At 58.2% G+C, this 11,042-nt stretch overlaps 3 protein-coding genes across 3 annotated transcripts in view; 1 reads left to right on the top strand and 2 right to left on the bottom strand.

The window, feature by feature from the left end:
• VOLCADRAFT_90473 (uncharacterized protein) overlaps positions 1–4,038 on the top strand; it is a gene marked incomplete at both ends in the record, with an annotated part of 6,340 nt that extends 2,302 nt beyond the window's left edge. Inside the window, 6 exons of the mRNA XM_002950109.1 lie at positions 87–614; positions 1,138–1,549; positions 1,601–1,656; positions 2,005–2,421; positions 3,067–3,488; positions 3,695–4,038. Coding sequence (XP_002950155.1) covers positions 87–614; positions 1,138–1,549; positions 1,601–1,656; positions 2,005–2,421; positions 3,067–3,488; positions 3,695–4,038 — 2,179 coding nt within the window. The remainder of the gene's footprint in view (positions 1–86; positions 615–1,137; positions 1,550–1,600; positions 1,657–2,004; positions 2,422–3,066; positions 3,489–3,694) is intronic.
• A 94-nt stretch (positions 4,039–4,132) lies between these two features.
• On the bottom strand, positions 4,133–7,347 carry VOLCADRAFT_80915 (uncharacterized protein). Its single transcript, XM_002949991.1, has 2 exons — positions 7,019–7,347; positions 4,133–6,638 (listed from the first exon to the last, which is right to left on the bottom strand). Exons 1-2 carry the CDS (start codon positions 7,238–7,240, stop codon positions 6,447–6,449), a joined length of 414 nt encoding a protein of 137 aa, XP_002950037.1. The 5' UTR covers positions 7,241–7,347; the 3' UTR covers positions 4,133–6,446.
• A 2,683-nt stretch (positions 7,348–10,030) lies between these two features.
• VOLCADRAFT_104564 (uncharacterized protein) overlaps positions 10,031–11,042 on the bottom strand; it is a gene marked incomplete at both ends in the record, with an annotated part of 15,262 nt that continues 14,250 nt past the window's right edge. Inside the window, 3 exons of the mRNA XM_002949990.1 lie at positions 10,031–10,191; positions 10,455–10,595; positions 10,977–11,038. Coding sequence (XP_002950036.1) covers positions 10,031–10,191; positions 10,455–10,595; positions 10,977–11,038 — 364 coding nt within the window. The remainder of the gene's footprint in view (positions 10,192–10,454; positions 10,596–10,976; positions 11,039–11,042) is intronic.

Here is an 11,042-nt window from a genome sequence, read left to right as displayed (position 1 = left end):
GGCGGTGGATCGGGGCCCAGGCCTGAGGCCGGACTGAGCCCAGGCAGGCTGTGCTACATCAGCGTGTACCGTCTGCGGCTGCCCAGGTGGCACAAGCTCTGTGAGGTTCATGCGGGCTGCATGGACCAAGTGGAGATGCCGCCGCCGGGGGCTGCCGAGCAGCCGGGAGGGACCGGGTTGGAGGTGGAGGGCGCCGCGGCGTCGACGGCGTCCTCCTCGGCGCGAGTCGAGACGGCGGCGCCGGCACTCCCGCCACCAGCACGGCCGGCGGTGGTGGTTCCGCGCGCGCCGTGCCCGGTGCAGATCCACTTCAGCACGAGATGCAGTAGCGCCGCCGCGGCGGCGTCAGGGTCCGCTGCAACTGACGGCAGCACGGCGACAGGGCGATGCCAGTGGGTGTGCCCCGATCTGCGGCGGGGGAGTTTGAGCTTGGTCGCGTCTGTGGAAGACCCGGGGGTTGTGAAGCTGCTGTGGAGTGAGCGACAGCGGCCCAGCGCTCAGCAGCAGCAGTACGGCAGCATCTTTGCGGCGCCGGAGGACCCGAGTGAAGGCGGGGTGGAGCCGGCGGCGGCGGAGCTGGAGCTCACGCTGTCGCCAACACGCTCACAGTTCCGGTATGTACGGTTATGGGTTCCAGTGTGTACGGACTACGGGGTCGTACGGCAGATAACTGCGGTACTGCAGCTGATCCTGAGGGGTTTACCTTTCTGCGGGCGCCCTGGGGGGAGATATAGGGCCTTCCGGGCAGTATGGTCGGCGAGGAGATCCGTCAGGACGGCTGGTTCACAAGTTGTGGGGCGCTGGTCGTCTTTCCTCTCAGTGGCGCACCGCTGTGGGTGCGCCCCGGGATATGTTACCGGGTAACCTTTGCCCTTGCAGCCCTCCCTCTTCCTGCACTCTTGCCCTGGCAGCAGCTTCACTCGTTCGCGGTTCGTCTTTCCCTCCGTCTTCCCCTAGGAGGAGCACGCTGCGCTCCTCCTGTCCCTTCCCCCTGTCTGTCCAATAACCCTTTCTTCACCGTTTTTGCAAACGCCCGTCCCGTCCCCTCCCCTCCCCTCCCGCCATGTGTTCTCTCCTGAGCTCCTCCAGGCGACCTCTTACCCCCGAACCCACTCCCACCCGCCCGCCCGCCCACAGAGTCGTCCCCCACGTCAAGGGCGGTGCTGTCCTCGAAGTCCTCTATCCGCGAAGCGCCGTCCATCGACCAAGACCTCCCCCCGCCAGCAGCAGTAGCACCGCCATCAGGGCCGGCGCCAGCTCCAGCGCGCCACACGACACGGCTCAGGGGCACCATAGCGGTGCCTCCCCACCTGTCCCCGCACATCCCGCCCACCATCAAGCCCAGCACCTGGCGGCGCCGTTAAAGCATCACGACCGCTATTTCTTTTGGCTACAGCAGGACTGGGTCCCCGAGGGCGCAACGTCAATGGCGGCGGCTGACTCGGCAGTGGCGGCGGAGGGCCAGATTTCAGCGGCGGGGGATGCGCAGGGTTACGGCGACGGCGCGGCGGCGGAGGAGCCAAATGGCGGAGCTGCGGCGGAGGAGAGGGTCAGGTCCGTGCCTGATCGGGGCGTCCGAGCTCTGGCGGACCATCTGCAGGCCCTCCTAGAGTGCCCGCCGGAGTTTGACCCGCACAAGCACATCTGCAGAGTGAGGTGAGTGGGGCCGGGGGGCTCTGCCGCGGCTGCTGCTGCTCCTGCTGCTGCTGCTGCCCGGTTCGCACTGTTGTGCCGTTGTGGATCTTGCCGCCCGGCCGTTTGGCGGGAAATAGCGCATCTGGGCGCATATAGGGCCCCCTATCGGTTCACTGCCCCCAGACCGATATACCAGCCTGTTAACACGCACGTCGTAAAACTTGGCGGTGAAGCGGATTGTGTCTAACCGTGTCGCGGCCTGCTGTGCAACTATCGCAGGTTACCCAACGTCCGATTTTGCCTCCCTCCCTCCCTGATTGTGCTCCCGTTTTCTCGGCCCTTGAATCTGGTGGTTTCGGTGCGCTGCAGGTGCAGCAGCACCCCCCTGCAGCTGGGTCCGCTGCCCTTCGCTCTGGTGGAGGAGATTATGAGGGCCAGTGGTCGCCAACTTCACCCGGACGGTACACTAGCAGTCGCCACAACCAGCTCGGCGATACCGGGCGCCGCCACCGCCGCAGCACCGCCACCAGCAGTGTCGGCGTCCGGCCAGGCCACGGGCCCCAGCGCTGCCGCAGCTGCGGCGGCTTCACAGCCTACGTATCAGCAGCAGCCACGGCAGCAACAGCAGGTGATGACGCATTCCAGCGGCGGCGGAGCTTTGGTTCGCGGCGGCAGCGAGCAGCGCCGGGCCCCGGCGGCAGCTGCGACGTCGCAGCGGGACCGGGACCGGAGGGGTTCGGGTTCGGGAAACGGTCTGGACGGCCTGTGCAGTCTCGCGCTGTCAAGGTGAGCGGGGAAGGAAGGGGAGACGACCAGCAGACGCACGCAGAGGTTTTGGAAGCTATGACGTTCAGGGCTGGGTTGGAGACAGGGAGCAGCAAAACATCTATGTATGTATGTCGTTACAGGGTGGTTAAGCTTCACCAGCGGCCCCCTTTCCCGAGGCAGTTCCCTGCTCTCCCCTGCGAGAGGGGCACCCTAATCCGTTCACCCCATCCGACTTCAGGATGTATTCGTTGGGTTCAGCTGCTGAACTCACCACCAGCATCCAACCAAATCTAGCGGATCAACGGCGCCTCAACTTAGTTCCTGGTCAGCTCGCAAGTTGATATTATCACGTCCTACACCGTCCAAAAGATGGGGGGCCACCTCCCATTTCAACACTTCTCAAACACCCGAGAAGTCGGCAGGCGGAATTGAACCCGGACACTCCGGGAGCAGAAGTCAGGCTTTAACCTCTGCCAGCCGCCTGCAAAATGTTTGTGTAGTCGATTACGATGGGACATGCATATATGTGCATGACTCGAAGTGTGGTTTGGAAGTAGCTTGTGAAAGTACTCGTGTGTGTATCTTAAAATTAATTTTGCGTGTGTATCTTGTGTCTGTCTGTGTGTGTGTCTGTGTGTGTGGGTGCATCTGAGTGCCTAGTAGGTCGCGGACCAGCTTCACGGAGGGCCCCGCCGGGGCCGGAAATGAAACCGCGTCGGCGCACAAGTGCCTCATCGGCAAGCGCACCCAACCCTCCTCGACTGGTACCTCTGGCGCCAACCCTACCGGCCCCGTGGCGGGGAGCGGCTCATCGGGAGGACTTGACACCTGGGAGCTCACCAAGGACGACCCAGAACTGCATCGTACAGGCAAGCTCGCCCGCCGCCGGGCTTACGTCCCTCGGGCGGCTTCCCACGTGCCGGCCGGCTTCGGCGGCGCTGGGGCTTCTGTTGCTGTGGGTTCAGCGGCTATAGATCAGGGGCTGCTGCCTGGTTTAGTGACGCGGCTGGAGGCTGCTCGGGCGCTTTCCTCTCACCCCCTGGATGACAGCGACTGGGGCTCCGACTGCGACAGGCCAGCAGCAGGTCGGTGCTTGCTTTGCATTGGGTGGTGCCCAGTGGCCGGTTGGGGGCCCAGATCCCGAGTAGGAGTCAGGGGCTCCAGTTAGCAGGAGGGTGGGGAAGCACCGCGATCTGCCGGGAGGGTAAAGGGGCTCGTGCAGGTGCTTCCGCGTATGTGTGTGTGCAGTTTAGATTAACATCGGACCGGCCCTTCCATTCCATCTCATCAGGTGCGTCGTCGTCAGCAGCAGCAGCAGCAGCAGCAGCAGCAGCCACCTACGCTAAGAACGGCTTATCATCATCGGGGCGAGAGGAGGACGCGGCGACCGGCGCCGCGGTGGAGGATAGAAATTTGGACGGCAGCTCCGAGACGGCTGTGTCGAGTGTGGCGGAGCATCCTCCAGCAGGGGCTGCAGCTGCGTGTTTGCCGAGTAGCGGTTGCCCCCGTGGCAGCCTGGCGGCGGCTGCGGCGGTGGCGGCGGCTGCCGCTGCCGTCGGGTCCTCGGGGGCGTCGCTGGTGGGGCCGGTGGAACCCGAGGCTGAGGATTCGTCCCTAATGTTCGAGCTCGACTGAGCCAGTGGTAACGGCAAGGGGCCCTACAACCTGGGGCAGCGAGCTGGCAACCGGCGCGCAAAGTCACATGTCCCGTGCTGGGAGGGAGGGCATGGCGTGGGATCTCGGGTGTGCCGCGCCTCTGTTGTTGTTGTTGTTGTTGTTACCGGCAGGTCGCTGAGCTGTCGTCAAAAGGCGCGCGCTGCGGTAACGGCGCCTGTTTGCAAGGGGTCCCTTTCGGGCTGTTGACGTTTTGCCTTCTGAGAGTTGCTAATTTGGTGTTTGAGCCCTCAGACTTGGTCGGACCTGCTTGAGTTTAGCAGACGGCGCTGCCAGCAGCATTAGTGCCGCGGCCCCAAGCAGGGTATGGCTCCCCATTGTTTCCCAACTTGTCATTTGCCGCGAGGCCGCATTGTGACTTTAGGTGCAAGTTCGCCGAGGGTAGTGGTATTGGAGTGCTGGTTCACTGGCAGTTAATGTGTAATGGCAGGTGTCAGCTTCTTTCATTTTCCTCCGCGGCAGCAGAGCTCCGGGAGCCGTCATATCGTGTATGCATTCCATGCATACTTTATCGCAGCGTTTCTGTTCGGTTTGAGATATGATGAGCTGAGGGAACAACGGCTATCGGCCATCATGTTTGCTTGTATTCCCCTCCGCACGACCTGCGAAAACCTGGGGAATCTTGTACCGATCCTAGGCCTCCAGGATGTCGAGTAGTGTTAAGGTGGACGTATTTTCCTGCTTGGTTATGAACTGGGCAGGTGGGATTCAGGGAACAACTTCTAGGCTTTTTGATGCGGGATCGGTTTGTGGAGGACCGCGAATGTGTATAGCTGCAGGGAACTCAGTTCTGTTCGGGATCCCCACCTGATGGGTACGTCACTACCCAAACGACTAACGTCGACGCACCAGTTGGCGAGCAGGAGCGCAGTGTTGCCCTGCCAGCGTCCTTCCCGGACTCCTCATTTTCCTGTGTACCGTGCTGCGAGCACTTATGTCCGAGGTTGCCTTTGTGTTTAGCGGTTCGTCTTTCAGACTTAGGGGGTCCTCACAATGCTGTATATCCCAACTTGGGGGGATAAATGTATATTCCGGTATAGTCCTCTGTTAATGCCAAGGCGGTATCCAGCTTTGTGTACAGGGTTTCTATGCAAAAGCCAGGTTCATTGTATTAACCGCACACGTGTGGCGATGGCATACTCTTGTCCTATTTTTGCATGACCGTAGGGTGGATTCAGCGCAAATGAAGACTGCCGCTATTGTGTAGAACATGCAGGGAAAATTTCGTGTCGTCCATGTGTTCTAATCGTTATGGTTTTATGGTGGAAGTTATGGCGGGATTGGATTCGTGGCCTTAGGTAGCAGCACGTTGCAAGACTTCATCTGTATACCACCATAATACGTTCGGTTGTTGAATGCCAGGATGTAAAACCTGCCGTAAAGATATCAGTGAGCGTAGCACGAAACCTGATTATGCACTAGGCACGACGCTAATTACAGATTGTTCCTAGGCACCTAGGCATACATACCATCCAAAGTCGCGCAAACCAAAATAGATGGTCTACAACATATCCGAATATTTACCAGCACGCCTAACATGTCCGCCGGGAAACTTTTCAGTGCATGCACAACAAGTAGCCTGAAGCACCGACCAGAACGTCAACACCTTCACCCTGTCCTCTGAACGGACGAAACGCATCTCCATGCAGCGAGGACTAGCACCAGTCTACATCCGCAACGGAAAACGCATGCACCATGCTTTCGCTCCCAACCAAACAACAATAACAACAACACGTAGTTGATTGATTAAATGGCGGCACTCCTGAAGAATAGCGTGCCCTCAACGACATTACTGAACAACAGGCAGCGAAGAAGCCCTTGAAATATTCCTCCACGCCACACCAATACCACTCAGAAGGCTTCTTCCTCTCTACCCAACCTCTTTTGCATGCAAACTGCTGGCGCATTAGCAAACCCTAGATGCAAAAAGGCGGTTCTGAGGCATAGGCGTACGGATATGCAACCCTCACACAAACCGACGCCGCCCCCGTGTTCTTCGTGGCGACAATATATGAAACTTGCAATGCTCCTTTTGGCTGCGACCGCTGCTGTTGGAGGAGAAAGAGCTTTTCACCCGCAGGTGCAGATACGACGTATCCAAAGCGTTGTTGAGTCGAAGTCCCTAAGAGCGTCACACGCGCGCGAGCAGGAGTGATACCACCTGCCTCACGAGTGATTCTAACCTAGGGATAAATGTACACCGGACGTCCAGTAACAGCACACCCGGATTAACCCCTCTCACATGAGCGTGCCCCTTCACCCACCAAAGAAACAAGTCATAACGCATCCGCAGCTGCTGGCAGAGTTGACCGCCTATTTTACATCTCAATACTATAACATCAAACAGCCAAGCTCCATAATTTGTAATATCATTTCTTCACGCGTACCATAAGGGGCACAGCGGTACCCCCACCGCCGCACCCTCTGCACCTCATGTAGCCCGTCTTGCTACATGAGTTGCAACCAACGTCACCATCAGACCACCTTGTACAAAGACACGCCTCAAAGCCTGTGCCTCCACAGACTGGACAGGGCTGAGATTTCCGACTGTCAAGCCGATCCTGCAAAGAACACAAAAACCACATATATAATAAGTCTATGAAGGCCCTAGACAAATTACAGCTTTTGTGATGCACTATAAGTGGACGCGGCTGCAAAGCGCAAAGGCCGCAGGTGAAAACGTGAGGCCTCAATGGAAAGACCTCAGCGCAGGGCGAACCCGAGTTCTCAGTAGCCGTGCAACCGAACTTTGCGAACTCGGCAAGGGACACATAGAATGGACGTTACCGGAGACTGCCGGTACATAGAGGTCCCATTCACTTTGCCTATGTTGCACTCCACACACGCGCAGAGTCCTAAACATAGATATGCACCTGTTCAGAATCCGTTATGCGCACAACCTGCGAACCGGTTGCAAGGTGTCCCCCCAAAGCCGCCTCACCTGCTCCGGAAGCTGCTCCGGACGGTTCAAGAGCATAAGTGCGCCAACGCAGATAGCACTTGTAGTGATAAGCTGGCTAACAGCGGAGATAGTGTCAAAAGTAGGATCGGCGCCAAGCATCGCCACACAACGGAGGCCACGCCGGCTGGACACGCGCCGCGCAGACGTGGCTGCCAAGCTACGCCCGGAAGGCCCAGCCGAAATAGCTCGGGCGGCCTGCATAGCGCTGGCCCTGTTCGGAATGTGCTATTGCTTGACGATTACGCAACTCCCGCCGAGAAAGGATCACGTTTCCTTAAGTGACTCCAGATATTAGTCTGTACTGTGTAGTGTTAAGTGCAAACAACAGTTGAGGACCCATGGAAGTAAATGGCTAGGGAGCGTTCACCGTACAGGACACATTGCGTCAGGCCACGCGCCGCGCGTGCATGCCGAAGGCTATGACATGCAATAATGGCGCCATGAGAATCACAGAGTGAAGCGAGAACATTCAGAAGCCCAGGTTTGTTGTAAAGCCATCGGGTCGCATCGATGCTGAGCCTGTGTGCTCGCCATACCAGGTTTGTGGTCGCGATCTTTGCTCCATGTGAATGCGCTTGACCACCAGCAAGAAAGTTCTGCATCAAGTCATTGCATCCCTCGTGACATGTCGAGGTCGCTTGGACCGGATATAGTTGCCTAGGACCTGAAGGTCGGGTTTGCATGGCAAGGGACCCGGAAATGCAAGAATATGACGTTACGCACCGGCTGGCCTACCGTGCGTGCTCAGGAAGTAATATAGCTCGCTAGGAAAGCCGCGGGTTAGCGACGTATGTAATTGACGCTGGAAAGCCTAGGCCACGGCACAGCCATTGCATGTTGGCATTGTACTCCAATGGTATGAGATCCTCAGCTCCTATCACAAAGAGGATTAGGCATGCCCCGCCGGCATAGCTTTCCCTGGTTCCTAATACACACGACGTACACGCCGTCGAACTCGCGCAGTGTTGCGCTGCCTGCTGCTGTCGCTCTTCATCCCCTGCATGCCAAGCGAAGCCGGCTCCGTAGCTGCCTCCGCCACAGACGGTGCCGCATCCCGTCCTCCCCTATATGTACACCCGACACCCACCAACCACGTCGTGCCACGGTTATTCGTTGTCGTGCCAACCCTCCTCACGTTGACGCTGGTCGGTTGCGGTGACACACTGGCGGCAGTGACGCAGGCGCCTGTGATATTGAGATGACCACGACTGGAGTAAGGAGTCGTGTGGGTGGAGGAGGGGGGACGCATAGGGGTGCACCAGCGCATAGATGGCATAGCCGCTATGGCTTCGCTCCCCGCAGGCACACCACCATTACCACCACTTCGGTATTCGCATTCCATCACCCTTGCCGTCCGTGAGCTGAGCAAATCTGCGATGCAGCCTCCGTCGAAATCATCATCGTCGTCATTACCACCATCTATAGCCACCACGCTGCTGCCGCCGCACTGCTTCTCCTCCGAGCGTGACTTGACGCAAAGCATTAGAAGACACTTCGCTTTTTGCCAATGACCAAATTTCTTGTGTCATGATCCCGCCTTTTGTTTGGACCTGCAATCCATCCTGGTGCTGCACCTCTCGCGCCCGGGCCCACCCCCCGCACCTCAGTAGGGAAAACCTGTCCAGGTATGATCTTCTTCAGTTGCAGGAGTTGCCCTCATCCCTTGAAACACCGTGAAGCTTAAAAGGAAATAGCCGGATCCGGGAGAAACCCACAAAAGAGCGGCCATCGTGATGAACTGCCACCGCATGGCGCAGTGAATGCCGCCGCCGTGAATTCTTATACATTCATCGGTTACAGGTCTTCAAAGATCCACGATACAGCCTGAAGGGCCATATCCCAAGGTGCCAGTTGCCTCACTCCGAAAACAACCTACGTCTACAAACGCAAAACACGCGTCCATCCCTTCATAAACATGGAAAGGTTCACTTTCACGCACCACAATTTCCCACGTTCTCAGGCATGCGCCTGAGAACAATCGGTATGCAGCGGATAAGATAGCATTCTTCATTTATCCTTTTAGACACCCTCCGGTTGCATTCCTCTCATCATCACCGCCATCATTTACAACACCATTCATCTCCATCCTCGTCGCCGCTACGGCACCGCATCGGCTCCCTACATGCCCCAGGGTGTTGAGGTCGGCGAGTATCATGATGCTCAAGGGAGGAGACCGGCAGAGTAAAAGGCATGCCACTGTCCTGTGCCCCCCAGCAGCCGGCACAACCCTCCTGACGTTTTGAGCTTCACGCTCTGCATTGTACGCTCCGCTCCACTATGTTAGCTAGCTAACGTACTGCTGCATCCGACGCTTCCACTATCGACATTTCGGAAGTTTCGCTCCACCTCCGTTTTCCCGTTAAATTACGTAGGTTTCGCATTATTGCCCATCACTCGCTTCGCTTCTCCAACCCGCACAGAGAGTCCTGCCTTAAAGACATGCCATGAAAGCATGTATACGGCTGCAGCGCCAGAGGCATCTTGCAGCGTGATTGTTGCCCGCTGCATCCAATCCTCTCTTCACGTCCTCCCTCCTCCTCCTCCTCCTCCTCCTCCCCTCCACCCTTTCCCTCCCTGTCGCTCTCACACATCACTTCCCGAACTCCACACACACCGGTCCCACACCACCACCACCACCACCACCACCACCACCACCGCCACCACCACCGCCACCACCCGGCCCACCGGCCGCACACTTAATAACTTATTTTCCCTCAACACCACCAGCACCAGCACCAGCACCAGCAAAACACAATCAGTCCATACAGGTATGCGCAATCAAGGAGATGAAGTATATTCATATTCTGTTCTTAGGGTTTTTACAAAACTGCATCTGCATCCACACACGTTCAGCACCATACATTTGCTTCCCTCTCACGCCATGAATGAAGCGGACAGTATAATAAATTTCTTCCCTTCTTCAGAAAAGGCCATGCTCACTCCCAGCTGCAGCTGCAGCTATCGTTCTCGCCATTATCAGCGAGGGGCGGCTTATGCTGCTACCAGCGCCTCCGCTTCCGCCTTGCTAGCCGCCGCTTCCTCCGTCTTCTTCTTCTGCTGCTGCTGCTGGCGCTTAAGCCTCCACTTGTTGGGCTGATAGATGCGGAAGAAGGCGCCCGAGGAGTTGCGGGGGATGGACTCCCGCAGCTCACCTGCGTGGACGGGCAGGCGGGTCGACATGCAGGCGACGCAACGGGAGAGAGGCCATGGAGAAGGGGCAGGACGGGAGCAGGGAAGGGGACTCAGGTCAGGGAGTGGAGCAGCGAGGCGTGCATACGGCATGCCGTAAGTTGATGCGTACCGTACACTCGCATGCACATCATCGGCTGCATCGGCCGGGAGCCAGGGACTAAAACCAAGCTCAAACAACCCGGTGGAAGGGACGCAGGAAGGGTTGGGTTGGAGGAGACCGCACCGTTCGGCTCCAGCACTTGAATCTCCTCCACGTCCCCCCCGTCCTCCCTTTCCGCGGGCCGACCTCCTGGACCCAGCATCGCCACCGAGCAGTCCTCGGGCACCCGGGTCACCAAACCCATTGGGGCGGCACTGGACATGTCTACATGCGTGTACACACACAGGGGGGAAAGACGAACCACACACGATTGAAGCTGCTGCCAGGACAAGAGTGTATCAAACGTAGACACACAAGGGGGAGCGTGAGGATGCGTGAGGGATGAGGGATGAGGCAAAGGCAGGGAGGAGCCTAAGAGGAGAATGCAAAGAGATATATGCATGCATGCATGCATGCAAGCAGCATGACCGTGAGGACGGGGACGGGCGAGGTTCGGAACAGGCGCGGACGCACGTGTGGTTGTGTAGCCGGAGTGGGTGGCGCATGCCGAGGCAGAGGCAGGTCGCGGTAGGCTGGTGCAACCAAGCTGGTTTGTCGTACGTGGAAAGGCAAGGAGGATCACCCGGGGCCCCATAAGGCACTTACCGTACTCGATGAGCAGACCTCCTGCTTGCAGGGCCAGAATGGTTTCAGAGCCCACCGGGTACCTGA

Source organism: Volvox carteri (assembly GCF_000143455.1).
Source record: "Volvox carteri f. nagariensis unplaced genomic scaffold VOLCAscaffold_17, whole genome shotgun sequence".
Classification (NCBI taxonomy): domain Eukaryota; kingdom Viridiplantae; phylum Chlorophyta; class Chlorophyceae; order Chlamydomonadales; family Volvocaceae; genus Volvox; species Volvox carteri.
The sequence above is the reverse complement of the archived record's forward strand: the minus strand, read 5'-3'. Positions and strand labels throughout refer to the sequence as shown.

Excerpts from the sequence above, each read along its gene's own strand:
- VOLCADRAFT_80915 (XM_002949991.1), bottom strand. The coding sequence starts at position 7,240 with ATGCAGGCCGCCCGAGCTATTTCGGCTGGGCCTTCCGGGCGTAGCTTG. Across the intron at positions 6,639-7,018 it reads CGGAGCAGCTTCCGGAGCAG|GATCGGCTTGACAGTCGGAA; the intron begins GTGAGGCGGCTT and ends TGTTCTTTGCAG.